Source organism: Pygocentrus nattereri, chromosome 27 (genome assembly GCF_015220715.1).
Source record: "Pygocentrus nattereri isolate fPygNat1 chromosome 27, fPygNat1.pri, whole genome shotgun sequence".
Lineage (NCBI taxonomy): Eukaryota > Metazoa > Chordata > Actinopteri > Characiformes > Serrasalmidae > Pygocentrus > Pygocentrus nattereri.
The window spans coordinates 18,512,783-18,534,089 of record NC_051237.1 but is presented as its reverse complement, the minus strand read 5'-3'; the positions used below and the strand labels follow the sequence as shown (position 1 = coordinate 18,534,089).

The 21,307-nt window shown below is 40.6% G+C and overlaps 1 protein-coding gene across 2 annotated transcripts; it reads right to left on the bottom strand.

The window, feature by feature from the left end:
* Positions 1 to 39: 39 nt before the first annotated feature.
* wu:fc38h03 (acetylcholinesterase collagenic tail peptide) lies at positions 40 to 19,572 on the bottom strand. Of its 2 annotated transcripts, none has more exons than XM_017693831.2 (17): positions 18,615 to 19,572; positions 14,547 to 14,653; positions 13,609 to 13,719; positions 13,480 to 13,524; positions 13,358 to 13,384; positions 12,107 to 12,178; positions 10,782 to 10,844; positions 10,168 to 10,194; positions 10,007 to 10,051; positions 8,672 to 8,707; positions 8,437 to 8,517; positions 4,507 to 4,606; positions 4,275 to 4,411; positions 2,788 to 2,907; positions 2,372 to 2,498; positions 2,117 to 2,219; positions 40 to 759 (listed from the first exon to the last, which is right to left on the bottom strand). In XM_017693831.2, exons 1-17 carry the CDS (start codon positions 18,712 to 18,714, stop codon positions 690 to 692), a joined length of 1,371 nt encoding a protein of 456 aa, XP_017549320.1. In that variant the 5' UTR covers positions 18,715 to 19,572; the 3' UTR covers positions 40 to 689. The 2 variants fall into 2 exon arrangements, with proteins under 2 accessions (XP_017549320.1, XP_017549321.1); XM_017693832.2 differs by having other exon boundaries at positions 4,507 to 4,603; positions 18,615 to 19,570.
* Between the last annotated feature and the right edge of the window lie 1,735 nt (positions 19,573 to 21,307).

The window sequence follows — 21,307 nt, the reverse complement described above, 5'->3', positions numbered from 1 at the left end:
ATTCAGTTATTATAATTGCAGTAAAGAAATACAATGGCAGATGCTCAAGACTGACCATTCTGGCTCATTTAATGGACACAATTCAGCATACATACACCAGCAGAGTCACCAACCATAGAAATGCATGCAAATGGACTAAACATTCTTTAATCTTCTACTATTGTTTACATGTAAAGATTGTTTATTTACATATATATTACTTTGGGTTCCATGCAGCACTGTGATTTGTCATTGATCTTCAGTGATCTCATTTCTCTAATAATGCCGATTTCATGACATTCTTACTACCTCGATATTTCTGCTAAAACAACAAATGCAATCTGTTGTATGCAGAAACACAAACTCATGCATGCAAATGTAACAGTAAAGTGAGAATAAATAATAAATACAAACTCATATAAAGTATTTTACATTCACTACAGTCATAATCATATGAACAAAATCATGTTCATAACAGTGCTAATGCATCCAAAATCCATGGCCACCAGCAGCTGCCAATGCAAGACTTGAAGAGTTATTGGGACTTGGATGTGATCCAACTCAGTAGATACGTGAGATTAAGGAAAAGTAAACATGGGTCTGACAGTCTGAGAACATTTCACAGTAAAAGCTCCAAAGAGTACTGGAGCAATCTGTGTTTGTACTCCTGTGTGTGCTCACACTGCTGTACATGCGTGTTTGTGAGGAGCTCAAGTGAAGTACTTGCAGCCAGTCGAGTCGATAAAGCAGGAATCCGTACATTTGAGCTGTCCAAACGTCCTGAGCAAACAGAAAGAGAGAAAACGCAACACATTGACCCTTAATTATTAAGTTATATATGGTCAAATCTGATTGTGAAATAACCTATAGGTTCCCTATTCATTAGTTTCATTTGTCTGATCAAACTGGTGTCTGGTAATGACATGCAAATTTAGGCATAATATTTAAACAATATTAATAATATGAGCAATACTAAAAACTGAAAATAATGAAAATAACTGTATACCAGATTCTGGTAGAAAAGTGGTGTGTAATTCAGTTTTAAAGTCAACCTACAGTCTAAAACTGACCTTTTTAATGCTGCCTTCATGTAGCATTCAGCAGCTCTCGAACAGGTGACAGTCATATTTACAAGCAGGTATTTACCAGATGTATAACACAGCCTTTCACCATTTCCACGGGTGAAAATGGTACATTTGACATTGAATGTGATAAAAGTGCTTTTATTTATATTTTATATGTCATCCATGTGCTTTTTATTTTACAGCAAAGGAAAGGCAGGATATATATTCCCCTGCTCTCCTTTCTTTTTCCATGTGTTGATGTATCTTTTACTAAGCACTCAGAGTCAATATCCATTTGAGTGCTTGTTCAAATGAAGTTGACTGGTTAACTATATGGTATGTACAACTTTCCAATGAGCACCCAAACACAGCATAACTACCAACAAAAAAAGAAGAAATCAAACTTTTGTGTCTTACTTCACTTCACCTATTTCACTGACTGAAAATTAGTGGTAGTCTAACCCATATTCAGTTGTTAAAAATGGAAAACAGCAGCAGCTATATTCCAGGGCAAGTTACTGGACAACTGGTACACACAAGTTAAAATATTTGTTAATGTCTGTTGCAGGCCCCTGGTCACATTAAACACAAGTCATCATATCATATAATTTAAAAGATAAAATTTCTCAGTAATATGTAGAGATTTTTGACTGCCACTGAAGCCTCTTTTCATTTGTCACTGTCACTGTGCAGCTAGCAGGGAAAAATAATAGTAACCAATAACATCATGTTTTTCTCCCTCACACCACCCCCACCTAACACCAAGCAAAGTGCTCAGCTAGCTCAGAAACCCTTGTTGATCCTGTGTTTCACTTGGAAAAACTGTAGTGGGAGGGTGCCATTATCCATGCGACTGAAACGGATTCATCAAATGTGCTCAGACCTCAAACCACTTTGTTCTCAATCACTGTTTCATGAATTAGACATGGAGTAGTTGGTCATTTCGGCCACTTGCTTGTATAGGCATGAGTTTGTGTGCTTTCTTCCTAGACACATCAAGGACATTTGTTGTGAATTTTAGTGTGTAAAACTTTTTATACTTGCATTTTTGTATGTGTGCATGTGTCACATACCCTGGCAGGTAGGTCTTGCAGGTCTGATAGCCAAAGTCCTTCCCATCACACTCCTCAACCCCATCATGACGATATCCATCTCCACAGTAAGCCTTCTTACAACCTACAGAGAAGTAAAAGAAATGAGTGTTTTCTTTTAGAATAAATTAAAAAATAACTATAAAACTCATTTTGTATATAATACAAGCATGTATAAGCTAGGATACATACATGTATAAGAATGCATGCATGCATGTGTATGACCCCATGACGTACCAACACAGTTGTCTGTGACCACCTTGTTTCCATCGTCACATTCTTCTCCGTTCAGTGGCTGTACTTCTCCATCCCCACACAACCACGGTCCTCCCTTCGCCCTCTCTGTCGACTGGAATGGGAGCAGCTGTGAAAATAAATAAACAAATAAATAACATGTCTGACTAAATGACATTCACAGAAAAGCCTTTATTTCCAGTCTGGATGTGCTGAACCACTGAAGTGGAAGAGGCCTTAGGCTTTAGGAACAACAGAGCATATAATTGTAGTAAACCAAACACGCACACAGGCAGAATTCAGTGCTGTCAGTTGAGCTGTTTGGCAGCATCGGCTGAAATGAAGAGACTAATTCTATAGCAACATTACACTATTATCATCATGATCACAGCTATGAACAAAGATGTGAAACCCGATACCTGAATGGGCTGCCATCCGTCTATGTCTTTAAAGTAAAGAGATTTCTGATCCTTACGAAAGGCAATTGCGTTGTCTGTGTGCAGATTATTCAGCTCCTTCTCACCGTTTACCACAAATATCTGCCAAAAACAACAAGCAACACATGGGCTGATTGAGACCACAGTTCTACTACAGAAAACTCATTAATAAATAAACACTCCTATACATACATAACAGCATATAGGGACTGGCATTTTCAATATTTACAAGTAACCATACACAATATGTACAAACGTGTCTAGAAATCCTGTCTAATTAGTGAATTCAGCTATTTTATGGTGCACCCATTGCTGATACAGATGTTCATTTGGATGCACAACGTGTAAAATCTCCATATAAAAGCATGCAGATAGAATAGGATGCTCTGGAGTGAAGTGTCAGCTATAGAGGTAAAATGCCACCCAGCATTGTGCGGAGGAGCAGTGAAGCTGTTCTGTGGTTTGATGGCACACCATCTAATATCTTTTGGATGAGCTAAAGTAAAAAAAAAATGTAATATAAATAAGTGTGTTTAACAATTTGATTGTCTTTTTTATTACCTGTATGCAACTAGTAAAGTACAAGCCTGTAAGTGGGCAAATCGGCTTAAATAAGCAAACATTACTTGCCACTGTCTATTTGTTGCACAGTGTGAACATATAAGGTTAATACTGCCAACAGATGATCAGGCGATTAAGTAATAATTGTGACAGGCCTAAATTGGAGTGCTGTTTGTGATCTGATCTCACCAATGCTTTTGTGGCTGAATGCAATTCATCGTCTTTACAGCAATGTAGCTACATCTAGTTTAAAGGCTTTCTAGAAGAGGCTGTTACAGCAGCAACTCTCTACAAACATTTGGACCTACAATGTAATGACACATAATTTCATTAATATTCTTATAGTTGGACGACATTTCAGGACACCGAAAAAAGGCCACGAAGAGCAAATACATATCAATTAATTTACACCGTTAGAGTAATTATTAAAGAACCAGGTCCTACTTCAGAATAAAAATGATTTATTAATGTACAGAAAGCTAAAGAGTTCTGACGTAACATTAGTACTCATAGCTGTGACCATCTGCTCTGATCAAAATTCACTATAATTTCAAAGCAGATAGTGATTTTTATTCCATAAAATAAAAATTCAAACAGCAACTCTGTTAACCCCTTAAATTTACAGGCTTATTACCTCCTTAGGGTTTTTATTCAGTAATTACATAGACAACAATACAAACTGGCGGAGTTATTCTTAAGTTATAAAAGTGAGAAACAGAGGGCTAGACCTGCTAGACCTGTTTATTTTTTAAATAAACTGTAACCTTAACATACACAATATGTCAACATCAGCTCTGAATAATCAAATCAATGATCTTTCATGCTTAGCCCAAATATAGAGGACTTATTAGGACTATCACAGGTAACCATGTTGGACAGTGCTGATTGCATGTGGCTTGGAAGCTCACCGCTGAGACTTTGTCATATTTGCCACGGTGCTGCAACGATGCACTACCAGGGCCATTTGTGTTGAAGGAACTGCAGTCACACTCTCCAGGAGGACCTGGCATCCCCTTCTCACCTTTCTCTCCCACCAGATACAGTCCTGTACATCACACACATATCCGTCCACATATTCAAACCTACACAGGTTCATAATGAATTCAATGTGCCTTTTAATGTGTATGAATGTCTGGTCACCTGAGGCAGGAACTCCTGGGGGTCCTGGGTGTCCGTTAGGTCCTGGTGGACCAGGTGGCCCCATCGGTCCCGCCACACCAGTGTCTCCTTTAGAACCCTGCTTCAAACAAAGGGTATAACATACATGTTTATTAGAATTTTATCCAATTTATTTCTGTGGCCCGTTATGCTTATGAGAGACTTATGGACAGAATTTCTGGCAAAACATAATTGGACAATATGTTACATGTTAAAGGTGCTCTGAATGCAATGAGGTTCATGAATGCATTTCTGCAGTTGTTCTTTAGTGACAGGATTCTATTCATACGATACAAACTACTATACAAATGACTTAATAATTTATACTGTCAGGTATAACATATACATAAACATACATATACATACAGGTATACATAAAACCATAAAGCACTCCATTACAGGACAATATTTAAGGGGCAGGAACTGTGCTTTTTCATATGTCCTTTGATGCACTGCACTTCCCTGGGCAAATCCTCTGTTAATGAGCTACATTTCTTGTAGACGAGTTGCTGATAGTAATTTTTGTGAATAATAAATTAATCTATAAACACTGGCATATTGGTCATATTTGCGTTAAGTCTTTGCTTAAATCGTAAGCCACTTGGGTGCATCCTTTACGGCTCCCCTTAACCGTAATAAATCACTGTAACATATAGCCTCAAATGGATTACTGCTTTAATCAATGATCCACTAAAAGGTTCCGACCACCGTAGTTTCGGTGCTAGAATGCTTTTCATGTGAAACTCCAGGTTAGGAATCCAGAAAGCAAGGAAGCTCGAAAGGTCAGGGCACCAAGCTCACTGACCTATATAGCAAGGGGAAGTGACTGCTAAATCCACAGCCATTCAAGAATGGGTCATCTACAGGAAAAGTCTCCATGTAACATTAGAGGTTTGAAATATAAGAGACTGTCAGTCACGCCTGTCCACACTGAGACACTAACATATGAACTCCTCAGACAACCAACCTGCTTTACTATGAGAGACATACACACACACACACACAGATTTAAAGGCAAATGCAAATCTATATATATATATATATATATATATATATATATATATATATATATATATATATATGTCTTTATATTTAAACATAAATAACATTCCTACAACTGAACGGAAAGATGTGCTGACCGATTTAGCACAAGTAGGACATGGTCAGATCGAGTATCCGCATGTGAGTTCAGCCATGGGGTGTGTGCGTGTGTGTGTGTGTGTGCTAAAAATGTGACGGGTCTCTGGTGCCAGTGATGCTTATGCCACTCACATATTCAAAGACTCACTGAGTATTGAGTAATTCCAAAGGGATTAATTCAGCCAGATCTAGCTGCTATGTGTATGTTTGTGTGTGTGTGTGTGTGTGTGTGTGTGTGTGTGTGTGTGTGTGTGTGTGTGTGTGTGTGTGTGCGCGTGCATACATGTAGGTATTAGTTTTTGGACAATTTAGAACAAAACTGAAAAAAAAATTCTGACTTTGTAGAAAAAGTACAGTGGGGAGAACAAGTATTTGATACACTGCTGATTTTTCAGGTTTTCCCACTTGCAAAGCATGTAGAAGACTGTAATTTTTATCATAGGTACTCTTCAACTGTGAGTGATGGAATCTAAAACAAAAATCCAGGAAAATACATTGTATGATTTTTAAATAATTAATTTCCATTTTATTGTGTGAAATAAGTATTTGATACACCAGAAAAAGAAACTTAATATTTGGTACAGAAACATTTGTTTGCAATTACAGAGATGAGATGTTTCCTGTAGTTCTTGACAAGGTTTGCACACACTGCAGCAGGGATTTTGGCCCACTCCTCCATACAGATCTCCTCCAGAGCCTTCAGGTTTCGTGGCTGTCGCTGGGCTACACGGACTTTAAGCTCCCTCCAAAGATTTTCTATTGGATTCAGGTCTGGAGACTGGCTAGGCCACTCCAGGACCTTAAGATGTTTCCTACGGAGCCACTCTTTATTTGCCCTGGCTGTGTGTTTTGGGTCGTTATCATGCTGGAAGACCCAGCCACAACCCATCTTCAGTGCTCTTACTGAGGGAAGGAGGTTGTTGGCCAAAATCTCGATACATGGCCCCATCCATCCTTCCCACAATACGGTGCAGTCGTCCTGTCCCCTTTGCAGAAAAGCATCCCCAAAGAATGATGTTTCCACCGCCATGCTTCACGGTTGGGATGGTGTTCTTGGGGTTGTACTCATCATTCTTCTTCCTCCAAACATGACGAGTGGAGTTTAAACCAAAAAGTTCTATTTTTGTCTCATCAGACCACATGACCTTCTCCCATTCCTCCTCTGGATCATTCAGATGGTCATTTGCAAACTTCAGACGGGCTTTGACATGCGTTGGCTTGAGGAAGGGCACCTTGCGTGCACTGCAGGATTTTAATCCTTGACGGCGTAGAGTGTTACTGATTGTTTTCTTTGAGACTGTGGTCCCAGCTCTATTCAGGTCATTGACCAGGTCCTGCCGTGTAGTTCTGGGCTCATTCCTCACCTTCCTCAAGATCATTAATGCTCCACGAGGTGAGATCTTGCATGGCGCCCCAGACCGAGGGAGATTTTCTGTTATTTTGCATTTCTTCCATTTTCTAATAATTGCACCAACAGTTGTTGCCTTCTCACCAAGCTGCTTGCCTATTGTCCTGTAGCCCATCCCAGCCTTGTGCAGCTTACACAGCTCTCTGGTCTTGGGCATTGTGGAGATGCTGGAGTCTGACTGATTGAGTGTGTGGACAGGTGTCTTTTATACAGGTAACGAGTTCAAACAGGTGCAGTTAATACAGGTAATGAGTGGAGAACAGGAGGGCTTCTTAAAGAAGAAGTAACATGTCTGTGAGAGCCAAAATTCTTACTGGTTGATAGATGATCAAATACTTATTTCACACAATAAAATGGAAATTAATTATTTAAAAATCATACAATGTATTTTTCTGGATTTTTGTTTTAGATTCCATCACTCACAGTTGAAGAGTACCTATGATAAAAATTACAGTCTTCTACATGCTTTGCAAGTGGGAAAACCTGGAAAATCAGCAGTGTATCAAATACTTGTTCTCCCCACTGTAGATAAAAACCAGGGGAACCTATACAATCTATAGACCCACCCTTTATTTTTTTATTTGAAAGAATATTTCTTCTTGGCTACTGATGTTAAGGTTAGGTTTGAAAATCTTATTATGTTTATGTAGTTACATGTACAGTAACTTATTTATTTAATTGAGTCAAAATAGCCTTAAAGTACAAGTTATTCATTTTTCAGAGTCAGAAAAAAAGTAACAGAGAATAAAATGAAGCTCTAACAACTAAGCATAACATCTGTTCTTTCAGTATGTAGCATGTTCACCCTTTGCCTTTATCTTGCCTTTCACTTCCATTGTTTTCAGCAGACTTTCTTTCAGTTTGTTTAAAATAAATCTGCAGGGAAACTTTTCCAAAGTTACCTCCAAAGTTAAGTCTTAGATGCTGTTTGCATTTTCTGCTTCTCTCCCAATCCACATAATCAGAAACACATTCAGTGATGTTGAGGTCCAGGCTCTGGGGTGGTCAGTCCAGTTTTGAGAACATCAGCAACTTCTTTTTTTCATTTACAAATCGAGTTGCTTGCTTGTGAGTGTATACATATCACTGCTGTCACAACAGAATCATTGATCTCCAAAGTGTTAACTTTATAAGACAAGAAAAAACAATTCACTTTTAATACACGTTAATGGAGGAATTATTTTTTAATTTTGAATTATTTCTGTTGGTCCATTCATCAGGACATTTTGACACAACATAAAAGGCAACTAGCCTTTTCAAATGATGTCAGAATATGAAAAATGGAGATACAAGTTTTGTCTTGACAGCAACAATATGTACTTGTATATGTTTCTGTATTGTTATGTTGGCACATTCATTCTCACCTGTTTGCCTCTTTTGCCAGGACGTCCCGTAGGGCCACGCTTCCCAGACACACCAGGCTCTCCCTTTGGACCCATTTCACCCTGAAAAGCATACCCCAACACACACACACACACAAACACCCTCAACAATATGCAGAGATACAAGGAATCTATAATAAATATTCAGTGATGCACTGTTAAAAATACACTATGAGTAAGAGATCAATAAGTCTTCACTTAACTCATCAGCTCTTACCTTCTGTCCAAGCATCCCAGCGGCACCATTCGATCCCTACAAACACAGTCGATTCAGTGTATTACAGGAATCAGAGGACCATCAAATATAGGCAATAGGGGTTAAGAGGTTAAGTGCAAACCTAGTATAATCTCAGTATAACAAAAATAGCTGATAAAAGTTGATGTGAGATTCTCACAGGGTCAACATCTCACTAGAACTGTAAAAGTTAAAAGCTGATGCTGGAAAAAATGGCAGCATAGAAACGTTAATTCCGAGGTGCTATAGGTACATATCTGTGTTAAAAACCTGGTACTTAAATCAGTGTTTAATACATGTACAAGATAAAATGGGTTAACTAGCAGCTGAACGCCTTCTTATTCAGTAAACTGTCTTATGACTACCTTATTTACTAGTGACGCTGCGTGTCAGAGACACGCCTGAGAAGTCTGCAGTGGTGCAGCTAGACTGACCACAGCTGAAGTTAGAAAAGATATTTCTCTGTTCTAAAGGTTACTTCAGTAAGCCAACATATTTCTAAACCACCCACCATGCAGAAAACAATTTACCTCGACAACAAAACTTCATCTATGTTAAAAAGTTAGCTCTAGCATTAGCTCAGATGATTGAGGTAGTTTTGCTTAAGAAAAATATTGTATAAGCTCCTGCCTTCTTCCTTTTTGTGGCTAAATTTGCTGTTGGACAGATCACTGACTAATGTCACAGCAATTCTGAGACTAAAAACAAATCTTAATGGTTGCCATTCAGATTGTAAACACCTAAAGTTAGTACCAACCTAAACACAGCACTGCTAATCTGGCACGCTTCAACCTTTTATGCAAGCTTAGTTTTATGTACACTGTGGGTGTGCAAACCTCTGCATGTGAGATTGTCATATTTTGACAGCATTAACTATTTTTGCTGAACAGAAAAACGAGGAAAACTGTGTTTGAATGAAGCAAAAGTATGTAAAGGTAATGTCCTAGGTTTTGCGTGTAAAAGCACTAAAAATCATCACAGGCTTGCCTCAAACAGTGACGTGTCCAGCTGTGACACTGAATGATATACTGTTATATACAACACGTAGTTTTTGTTATAAAACATGCACTGCTAGAAGTAGTAGTGGTAGCCCTCTTGAAGCCAATGTCCTCTATACTTTTTTGCACATTTTATGTATGACTTTCTGCATCTCACACAGTGCCTAAAACCACATAACCTACTCTATTTGAGATCATTCTGCTTTGCTGGGCAATTTCAGACACCCACCATGTCTTGGCTGATCAACTATATTTGGGTTAAGCCCAAAATTCTCTAAATTAAACATGCAGTGTTGTTGACAGATGTGCTTTCCCTTACCCTGTCTCCCTTTGGACCTGGAATTCCATGTTCCCCCTGCGATCCCTACAAAACACACTCAAACATGAAGCCAATGAAACTGTCAAACAGCTGCTCACTTCTCATTGCTGAAAGAGCATAAGCAGTCAGTTTCACACAAAACAAGAGTATGAAAGACAAACCTTCTCTCCCTTGTATCCTGGCAGGCCCTGCATACAAAGGAAGAGAAATGCCATAGAAACTGTATATAAACAGACAGGATTGAGCAAAAAAGGTCATAGCAATTTTATGAGAACAGCATTTATGGAAATCTATTTTTTTTACTATAGTCCTATGTCTCAAATTCCTCTTACAAGAGGATTCAGGAACCTGAAATATGCCTCACCAAGGAATCAGAAATAAAACAACAGAAGTCTGTAAACAACACAATCTCTGCAAGTTTGTTTCCAATAAAACCTACAAAGCAGGCATGGTGCTTCTTCAGCAGTTGAAAGTTGGCAGGGGGGTGGGGGGTTTGGGGGTGACAGCATCTTGGAGCAGAATCACTTTTAGTTCTTTCCTATCTTTAACAAATCTGTCTGCAGTGGTCTGAAGTGGTCAGTCCACTGTTGTGAGAACACCAGCAGCTTCTTTGTTCATTTGCAAACTTTCCTTTTTTTGTCTGATTACACATTGTTTCAGACTCAGAGTTGAGTTGTCTTCTCACAGTGGACTGATGAACCTATGGATTTACCATAGCAAACCATTATATGGTTATATACACCATTATCATATCATGGATCACTCTGTTCCTCACCTTGGGTCCTGTTGGTCCTCTCATCCCAGGCATTCCCATCAGTCCAGGATCTCCCTTCTCCCCCTATCAGTCACACAAAACAAGACCTGAGCATTCAGAATCGGCCTTTTGAGGTGTGCATAAGTGAACAAATCAAAACAAAATCAATCAATAGCTGTTAAACAGTTTATTGTTCGCCTAAATGGCAGTTATTACTGCTAGACTGTCTTCTCTAGTTTGACTGGGTCTCATTCTTTTGTGTGTATAATGTGGTTAATGTTAAACTAGACCTTCTGATAAAACTGCCTCACAGGAAAAAAAACGTATCGATCGATTGACTGAAGGTAAAATTGCCGTGGATGGGCAGCATTGCTTTGCTTTGCTGATGAGTGAGAAACTGTTTGGTGAAATATTTATAATGAAGGAGAAGTGCGTCAGGTATCTACATTAACCACTTAAAGGATTTCATTCTTTACATTCACAGTTAGGGCTATGTATTGGTCAGGTTTATATTGTTACTGATATAAACTGATTTAGATGCTTTAGTTTAGATAATGATTCCTACACAACATTTTTGATACCATTTTTTTTTTACCAGAGGTGGGTATGTTTTAGACTAGAAATGAGTGTCAGGTGCTGGAATGAATATATTTACAGACTGTAGATTCCAGACTAATCAAGACTAAACAGCTTTTTTAACAGTTTGTATAGAGAATGTAATTTAGACAGCCTCTCACCAGTCCAGTCAGAGTTTGAAACAAGCATGTTAATGGGTTCACAGATGCTGAGGCCAGAAACATACCAAACACAAGTGTGCAAACACACATGACAACATGTTGACAGTAGAGTACTGTGTACAGCTTCACTTTTTATGAGCAGTTTTGTAAACTAGTTTTGCTGGTGACCTTCCAGCATGAAAGTACACTTGGCCAGACTTGGTTGTCACTACAGTACCCCATGCTCAGAACTTGCCTTGCATTATATAATTGTAACTGCATATGTTACACAGTAGTTACAGAATGATTAATAGTATTTACTGGACAATACGGCTTAAGAGAGGGATGTCCAATCCTATCTGCAAAGGGCCGGCATGCTTGCAGGCTTTCAACAGAATAAAGCAGGAGCACACAGGATCAGCTGTTTCAAGACTGAAACCAACTGACTGAAGAAGCGGAATCAGGTGTGCTCCTACAGCCACACTGGCACTTTGCAGATAAGACTACACTTAGATTGTCTTAAGATTAATGAATGAATAATAACTGAATAAAGTTTCAAGGGTTAGAATGCAATAAAAGCTCGATGGTTATGTTATCCACAGCAGAAAACAGCCGAGAAGCAGAACTCACCTTGGGTCCCTCTGGCCCTGGAAATCCTGCAGCACCTGGCCTCCCAGGAAGACCAGGCCGACCAGAGCGACCCTGCACAAAGACACAGATAGATCAGACAGTCTGTGTGAGAGTTTGTGTGTGTGTGTCAAGTAAAGACACAACTTAGTTGTCTAGCTGAGCTGAAAGTACAGAGCTTGGATGAAAGTTGCTGTTATTGTTGATCACATTCTTGCTTGTTCAAAGGCATGAGTAGAGCTCTGGTGTTGACAATGAGCAACTGGAAGCATTATTTTCATTTTGCAATGTTGTTACTTGTATACACAGAAAAAACTAAATAAGCAATCAATGCACTGTTTTGTACAAATGCATCTGAGTATCCATAATCATAGAGTAATACACTCCTAATAACAAGAAATAACATACTTTTCCAATTTATTTACTGAAATGGTTAATGACAGCTTGGATAAATAAAACTGTAAAAAGCTCTTTATATTCACCAATGCACTCAGTATGTCCATCTATGTAAATGCAAACATTCTCTCTTTCTCTCTGTAATTAAATAGCTGTGTGTTCATTCTGATCTGCAGTGCGGTGGGGAGATTAATGTCTGGGTTAAGCACTAAGTGATATTGCCAGAGAGCACTGCAGTGGACCAAAGCCAAGCCTTAATACACTAGAGCAATAAACAGTAAAGTGCAGACTCTGCACTGCAAAACTACACTGTGCACATTCGGGACAAGGAATCCCGAACATAATACAGCAAAGCAATAGTTTTCAGATAATCTAAAGCAAGATAAAAGAATGTTAACCATTAGAAGTCGCCGTTATCACCAGCAAAATTAAAAGTATGGAGTAATTTAATATCACCTTCTTAAAATTTGCTTTTGATTATGATTTGAGCTTGATGAAATCTTATTGATGTTTGTACAGTCATGTTTTCTGAAAAGAAAACCATGTTTCTGTCATGAATTCAACTCATATGCACTGCTCATATGTTGCATTCTCTATGCTTATTTGTGGCAGACACAAATTTGAGAATTTCAACCTGTGCCCTGCCACTATTATTCTATATATTTAATTTAACAACATGACTTCAGGGGTCTTTAACAGAAAAACTGAGTTTTTACATATAACAGTACTACCTGAAGAACAGCTTTAACCAAAAAATTGAAGTGGTACTTTTTTTTTGTGACCAGCTTTTTTTTTTTTAATGCATTTTTACAACAGAAGGGTATCTTTAGTTCTTAACTTACAAAGACAAAGTCTTACCTTTGACCCTGGACGACCTATATCACCCTAGAGGCAATAAAAAAAAAAATAAAAACAATCTGAATTGTGACAACTATAGTATACCAACAATAATGTCATTGTAGTCAACTTATCCAACAGACCGTATCTCCCTTGGCTCCTTGTATTCCTGGAATGCCACTGGGTCCCTGAAATAACAAGCATCAAACAAAACAATGTACAACTGCAACTATGCTATAAGATAAATCAGTCTCCAATCCTACTCTTCTTACCTGTGGTCCAGCAGGGCCAGGTGGTCCTGGAAGTCCTGGTAGACAATGTTCTATCACTTCATCTTCATCTCTTCCTTTTTCTCTTTCAACCTCCATAGATTCAGGGAACACCTTCAAAAAAACAGATACCAGGACTTACCTGACACAATCATTTTGAATGATATAGGTAAACTTTCTCACTGGCCTGCCAAATTAACCAGGATCAATTATAAATTGTGACTCCATTCCATGAAACAGCAGTGTTTGATGGCTTCATTCAAAACTGTGAATGAATGGCTTTTGACAGAGCGCAGTCACTGCAGGGAGCAATCACTAACATAAACTGAGCAACATCATTCCCTGAAGCTGCTGTAGCACAAAGAGGGTATCACAACTACACATGACTATGTGCAAGTCTGACTGGCTGGTATCTAACGAAGCAGCAGAACAAAAAGAGGAACAGTATGGCATGTTTGCCGATTTAGAAACAGGCAAGTTGCATTCACAGGAAGCACCAGACGTTGCTAGCATACTGCACAGTTGGACCTAAGCCTGAATTCTCAACTTAGAACACACCTCTGTACTGCTGTCACGAGGTGTGCCTTCAGGGGAAACTCAAATCTTATGCTGCTTTTGAAATTCACAGATTTGTTTTAGATTGTATCTCACGGGTATTCAAATAGAGCTTTGGCAAAATGACAAAGATATTTTTAAAAGAAATACAGCTTCAATCCTGTTTTGCAGGCATATTCATTACTAGTAGCTATTTTAAATAACAAGCCACTTTCAGCAATTATACAACTGAGAACCACTCATTACATGTCACAGTTCAGCTGGGTCACAATAGCCTGAGCATGGATGCCATGCTGAAGAGGGTGATTACAGCAATTACAGTAAACATGAACAAAGCAAGAGCATATGCATTGAGATTTAAGCATGCACTGTCAAAAATCACTCACGTGGCCTCGTTTCCAGACACTGGGAGGTGGAGGGAACAATGGAGGTGGAGGTGGAGTCAATAAGCAGCATGGGTCAAATCTCTTGAGAGCATCCACTGGACCCAAGGCTATGACAAGTAATTAGATTACAATTATCAGTCAACTACAAGTGTTTAAAGATAAGGTAAGATTGAAGACACTTCAGCCATACTGTCTTAAAAGGGAAATAAGAAGGCCTCAGTATGGCCTCAGTATGCTCTGCAGGGGTTGAGCAGGGCTTCTATTAGCCAATAGTGCTCCATCTACAGCTGATTCAGCCACTGTACTTGTTTTTGAAAAAATGTGTATATAACAAATTACTGTAGTCTAACCCTTTACAGTATAGAACACTGTTCCAAGATTCCCTTTTGTCAACCTGTAATTCAACATGTACGGTCAAAACTGTCCCAGAACAGGACCTATGTACAAAAGTTATGTCAAAATTAAATGTTTTGTCCATTTTGGAACAATTCAGGAAAATTTATATTTCAGGCCTAAATATATACCTAGGGTCGTTTAACTGTCTGGGAATGTCATTGTAATATCTGTTCACTTTTGTCCTGGTCTTTCTGTTTTTGCCTTTTATTGGTTTCCTAGTGCTGTGTGTTTTTGTATACCTGCCATGTGCCTTTGTGTTATTTTGACATGTGCTTTTGTTGTCATGTTGGCTCCTCCTGTCCTGCACTGTCTTCACCTGTTCTTTGTCTCTTAGTCCTGCCCTCTTATTGGTCTCAGGTGTTTCTGAGATGTTACAGAACACAAGACTGAATAAGGATGCAGCGAGTCTTGTTCTCTCCAAAGAGTGAGAACTTAAATATTTAGAAGAACTACTCTCCTCTTTTCAGTCTGGGGAATCTCTTCTCCTTCCTTCGTTGAAGGCTACCCCTAGTGAGTATGATGGTGAAGATGACACTTTCGAGGGTTTTATCATGCAGTGTAGATTTTACCTTCAGTATTTATAATGTCCTACCCCACCAGACATTGTAAAAGTTTTGTTCTTATGAACTTTTCGCAGAGACAAGGCATTAGAGTGGTCTTATAATGTGCTCAAGAAAAGGGCTAAAGAGGCAAGGGCTGTGGAGGGATTTAAGTTGATGCAAGCAAGATTTTATGGTTATCATGCAGGATGCATCTTCTTGAGGCCTCTGATAAGCCAGCAGGACTGCTTGCCTCCGAGGACGCCTGTGCAGGCCCACCTGCCTCCAAGGACGCTTCTGCAGTCCCGCCTGCCTCCAAGGATGCCTCTGCAGGCCCGCCGGCCTCTGAGGACACCTCTGCAGGCCCGTCTGCCTCCAAGGATGTTGGTGCGGCCCAGCCTGCACCCCAAGATGTCAGTGTGGCTCAGTCTATGTAAGCTCTCAACTCAGCATCTCCTTGGCTTCCAATTTTCCTGACCAGTCGGCCTCTGAGTCTCCGGATCTGCCCACAATTTCGGCATCTCAAGTCTCCTTCTGCATTTGCCACTCCATAGTTTCTGTATCTCCACTGCATAGTTTTATTTCTCTCCTTATGACCATATATTTCCCTGCACCAGTCTCCACCAGTGTCCCTGTTTTTGTTTCTGGTATTTTTGTACCCATTCCTGTTCATGTCTGTCCCTGTACCAGTGACCCTGTCTGTTCTTGTACCTATGTCTATGTTAAACCCCTCTCCTCTTCTGCTATTTGTCCAACCTTGTACCCAGTCTTTTGTCCAGTCACATGTCTGTCCCCCTGTTAAGTCTCCTGTCTGTCCCCCTGTTAAGTCTCCTGTCCAGTCCTTTATCACATCTTCTGTCCAGTCCCCAGCTCTGTCTCAAGTCTCAGCTGCTGTGCTGTCTCAGGTCCAGTGTCCTCTCTGGTCTCAAGTCCAATCTTCAATTAGATGGAGGGAAGAGAGACCCCAATGATTGTCTCAGCTGTCCTCACTATCCACTGTAGGGTTTTGCGGTTGGGGCAATTCCCAAACCAGGTGATGATGCAGCTGCACAGGATGCTCTCCACAGTCCCCCTGTAGAACATGGTGAGGATGGCCCTGAGGGGCACCGGTGCTCAGTGTGGTGGTGCTGGAGATGTTATTGCCTATCCTGACTAACTGAGGTCTCTCAGTCAGGAAATCCAGGACCCAGTTACAGAGGGAGGTGTTCAGGCCCAGCAGGCTCAGACTACCAATCAGCTGCTGAGGAACAATGGTGATGAATGCTGAGATGAAGTCTATGATCAGCATTCTGACATAGGTGTCTTTATTGTCGAAGTGGGTGAGAGCCATGTGCAGTGTGGTAGAGATGGCATCATCTATCAAACCCGTGGTCCTGCCTAACGTTTTGTCTCCTGTCCAGTCTCATAATCCATCTCTTGCCCAGTCCCATGTTCAGCCCTTTGTCTAGTCTCATGTCCAGTCTTTTGACTAGTTTCCTGTGAATTCCTGTCTAGTTTTTTTGTCTGTTTCTTAGATCGGTCTCTTGTCCAGCTCTTGTTTTCAGCCTCCCCCTCTGAGCCAGCTTCCTGGGTGTTCCTTTCCCTGCCTTAGGAGCTGTGCGTTAGAGGGGGGATTCTGTAATATCCATGCACTCGTTGTCCTGATCTTTCTGTTTTTGCCTTTTTATTGGTTTCCTAGTGCTTTTTCTTTTTGCATATCTGCCACATGCCTTTGTTTTCTTTTGACATGCTTTTGTTGTCATGTTGGCTCCTCCCCTGTCCTGCCCTGTCTTCACCTGTTCTTTGTCTCTTAGCCCTGCCCTCTCATTGGTCTAAGATGTTTCTCATTTTCTGTTAATATTTATACCTCTGCGTTTGCTCAGTCCCTTTATCTTGCATTATGTCTATATACCCCATTGCCTGTTTCTGTGGTTGTTCCTTGTTTACTTTGTTCTGTCTTGTCATTGATGTATCTGTTCCACTCACCTCTGCCACTGTGTTTTTGGACTCTGAATCGTGTTTAAATAAAAGCAACTCACACTTGCATCCTGCCCCAATGCCTCCTACGTTAGTCGCATTTGACCCAAACATTGTTATGGTCAATCAGTGTTTTTTGGAGTCTTTTATAACGTCACAGATTTCTCAGGTTGTGATGGACTATCCTGACCATTAGCTGGTTTAGCACACTGATTCCTGGAGTACCTCCTGCCCTGCACCTTTGGATGTTTTTCCTGCTCTGACAAACCTGCTCTAACTAATCTGTTGAATAACAAGCCCTATCTGAGTTGCAGTGGATATGGTATAGCAAGAAAACACAAACGTGTACAGGGCAGGCAGTACACCAGCAACTTGTGGTATGTTGTAGTATGGAATGGGTAACAGCGCTGCCCTCCATATGACAGACTGGGGTTTAATTGCTTGCCCAAGCAAGCACACCGTGCCATGCCAATAAGAGTCCTAACACTACACTCATCTTTACATGAATACTCTGGAAGTCGCACTGGACAAGAGTGTCTGCCTCCCACTGTAAATATAACCACTGAGTTTCCATTTTACTTCATCATTATGTTACTGTGCACATGCGTCAAAGCCTTTTCTGTACATTGTACCCAAACGGTATGTGAGGGTCCAGCAGTGTTTTTTTGTAATGATATCACAGATTTCTCAGGTTGTGATGGACCTTTCTGACCACTGGCTGGTTTAGCACATTGGTTAATGGAGTATTCCATGCCCTGCTCGTTGTTTCCTGCTCCAACACATCTGATCCAGCAGGCATGAAATGACATAGGAAACAAACCATAGACTTTTTATAGCACTGAGGTATTTAAAGACTTAAAAACGTGGCTTGCCACATCCAGGCGTTTCATTCTCAGACTGCAGTGCTGAAGACTGTGGTTCTATAGGACTAGCTTCATACCATTACACCTCTTTCACAGCATGAACTCAACTGCCTCAGATTTACCTCAATACGCCAATATGATAACAAAGGCTGCAGAGGTACATCAAACTGTTGACGTTATTCTGATACTGAGCACTGAACTGACTGCATTCACAGCACCACGTACCTAAAATTAACTCGCACCACACAGAGGAAATAACTCCAGACTGCTACGACATTCCTGTTACACACCCTCAGCTGTCCCTGGTGTCTTACCTGTAGGAAGAGGCAGAACGTTGACCAGGTTACTGGGTGAAAAGCTCGACACAGAGTAGAGCAGAACCATCAGCTGCAGTCCAGCCCTGAGCAAACCCATGTTCCTGCCTGCTGTAAGTGTAGAACATCCAGAGGAGAGTCGCTGTCTCAGCCCTAATGAGGAACGGTCGACCGCTCTCCCTCTCCCATCACAATGCGCCTCGCACCCCTTTTCCTCAGCCTACGCTCCCCGCCTTTCCGCCTTCGTGTCTGCCAAAGCCGCCGCTTAAGTCTGAAGAGCGAAGTGTTTCCCACCAGCTCTGGAGACACGAGTGTTATTACACACGCTGCGCTGACACAGGAGACGAGACAGCCGCTACCAAGATTAGACCCCCTCACTGCCCGCTACGCCTGTCTCCACCACACAGGCACGAGGACGCGGGGAGATGGTGCAGTCCAAAGTTAGTTAGATTACCTCAGAGCTGAAAACATTACTGCTAAAACCCGAGGCTCAGAAATATCACCCGGAGCACAGAAGGAGCGGAAAACCGCAGTGAGACGGGACGTCGTGCGCCTTAACCAGACCCCCCTAGAAACGTGCGCGCGGGCCCACGCGAGAATGGACAGGTGAGCGGCGCGAGCTGAGAGACATCAGGTGCGGCGTATTAAACCGACACATTGAACTCGGTATCCAGGAATCTACCACCAAACCTAAACCCGTCCCTTTACCTGTCTGTGCACCCAGTGGTGTCATGACTCCGTTACCGCCGCCTTGTTGGGCGCTCGAGGCCGGTTCGGTTTGCGCGGGAACTTTAAGTTAAGAAATGGTGATTCAGAGTTCAGAAGTCTGGCGTTTCTACCTCAGCACTATTCCGTCCTCCTTTGCCATCACCTGCATTCAGTCTCGCTCCCCACTTGCTTCCCCTCTATCTAAACTAACGCGGTATATCGTCTATTTAAGAATAAGCGTCTATTCAGGGAAGCCAGGCGGTAAAATAGCCCGTTTCCCATTTCTTGGGTGCCAGCACATTTACATATATCCGCCTACTCAGCCTGCAGGAGGTTTAGCTCCGCCCATTCCCGCTGCAGTTATAAGCGGTGTTACAGAGAAGCTGGGAAACAGGAATGTAAACATGAATTATGATTTGTTTGTTTTTGGTACATAAGCCATGCAAACATGTGTCCTCAGGGATATATTTCCCAGGTATGCAGGAATAAGAAACGGTCAGATGTGGGCCCTGCTCACCATGAAGAACTGGGCTGAAATTATACAGAATTACTCGGAAAAAACTCGTTTCAGAAAGCAGGAATAATTTTTTCCCAAATGAAATACCGGGTTTTGTTCCGTCAACCAAAGACAAATGACGTGACCGATTCTCAGCTGAAGGACACGTAGGCTTGGCTTAGAAATAATTTAAAATTTATTTTATAATAATTAAAAAATTTAGAATAATTCAATGGGGTCTGTTCTACTGGTAAAGTAAATTTGCCACCCAGAGGCACCACATGAACAGACTTCGAAGTCAGCTTATAAATGCAGCTCTCGACGCAGCACGATTTGGGCCAAGTTATGACAACATTTTCATGATGGATGTCGAAAGAAGCTCACAGCGTATTTAATAAATAGTGACGGTAAATGAATTGTCGAACATGTACAACTAACCCATGTTTCATTTTATCATTATTGTTCAAATCAACCATGTTTACTTAAGTCTACAAGTCGGCAGACTCAAGTCAAGGGGCTATCAGAAAAACTTCCCTTGACCCTTTTGAGAAGCTGATTTCCCCTCAAGACCCCAAGTGCAGAGTGTTGTTCACAAATCACCCAATCACTACAATCACTCTCTTTTTCACCTATGCAAACCTGCTGCTATAAACCAGAGAAAAATATCATTGAGACTATCTGGAATGACTGATGGGCAATTAGACTTTAATGAAAGCTGAGATGGGCACAGGAAATATGATTGTTAATAAATAAACCACAGAAATTCCAAATCTTGTTAAATTCATCCTAATTTCATGACGAGATCCAGAGGAACAGATTTCAGCTCCATCAATAGTGGAAATGATCAATATAAGAAATCTCAACCATTCACATTATTCAATAAACGTGTAGAAAATGTCTAATCAAAACAAATCTTTCCAAAAACAAAACATTTTTATTTTCATATATTTATCTTAGCTAAACAATTACATAGACTATATAGCATTAAAAGACAGCTTTGGATTTCTATAAACTAAAAATCATGTTTCGGTCAAGAATCCAACTAATTTTCTCCTTACCCCAAACGTAGTCCATCAGACACGTTGTGGGTGAAAGTTTCCTTTTTTCAGTTCTGCACTGGAGCTCGAAAGCCGTTCAGTTTTTGATGACAGCATGTCATACAGGTTTATGATGCATGCTGCTAAGCTGGTGGCTATAACACCTCTATTGCTTAGTAACTACATTAGCTTCATAGCTAAGCCTAAGGAAACAAACTTCAGACACATCTTCATTGACCAACGACATTTGGGGTAATGGAAATTTTTTTTAAACATTAGATTTTTGGACAAAACATCACTTTACGGGTAGAGTTATGTGCATTTGACACTGTCCTGACTGCAATAGCAAAGAGATGCTTACCACAGAGGATCAAACTACAACCCATACAGTCACTATGCTGAAATTAGAAGGCACAAACCAAATAGACATCAAATATAAAAAAGGCACCATC

Coding starts and splice junctions, on each gene's coding strand:
- wu:fc38h03 (XM_017693831.2), bottom strand. CDS start 18,714: ATGGGTTTGCTCAGGGCTGGACTGCAGCTGATGGTTCTGCTCTACTCT. Junction 14,654..18,614: donor CGTTCTGCCTCTTCCTACAG/GTAAGACACCAG, acceptor TACTTGTCATAG/CCTTGGGTCCAGTGGATGCT. Junction 2,908..4,274: donor AATATGACAAAGTCTCAGCG/GTGAGCTTCCAA, acceptor TGTTTTTGGCAG/ATATTTGTGGTAAACGGTGA.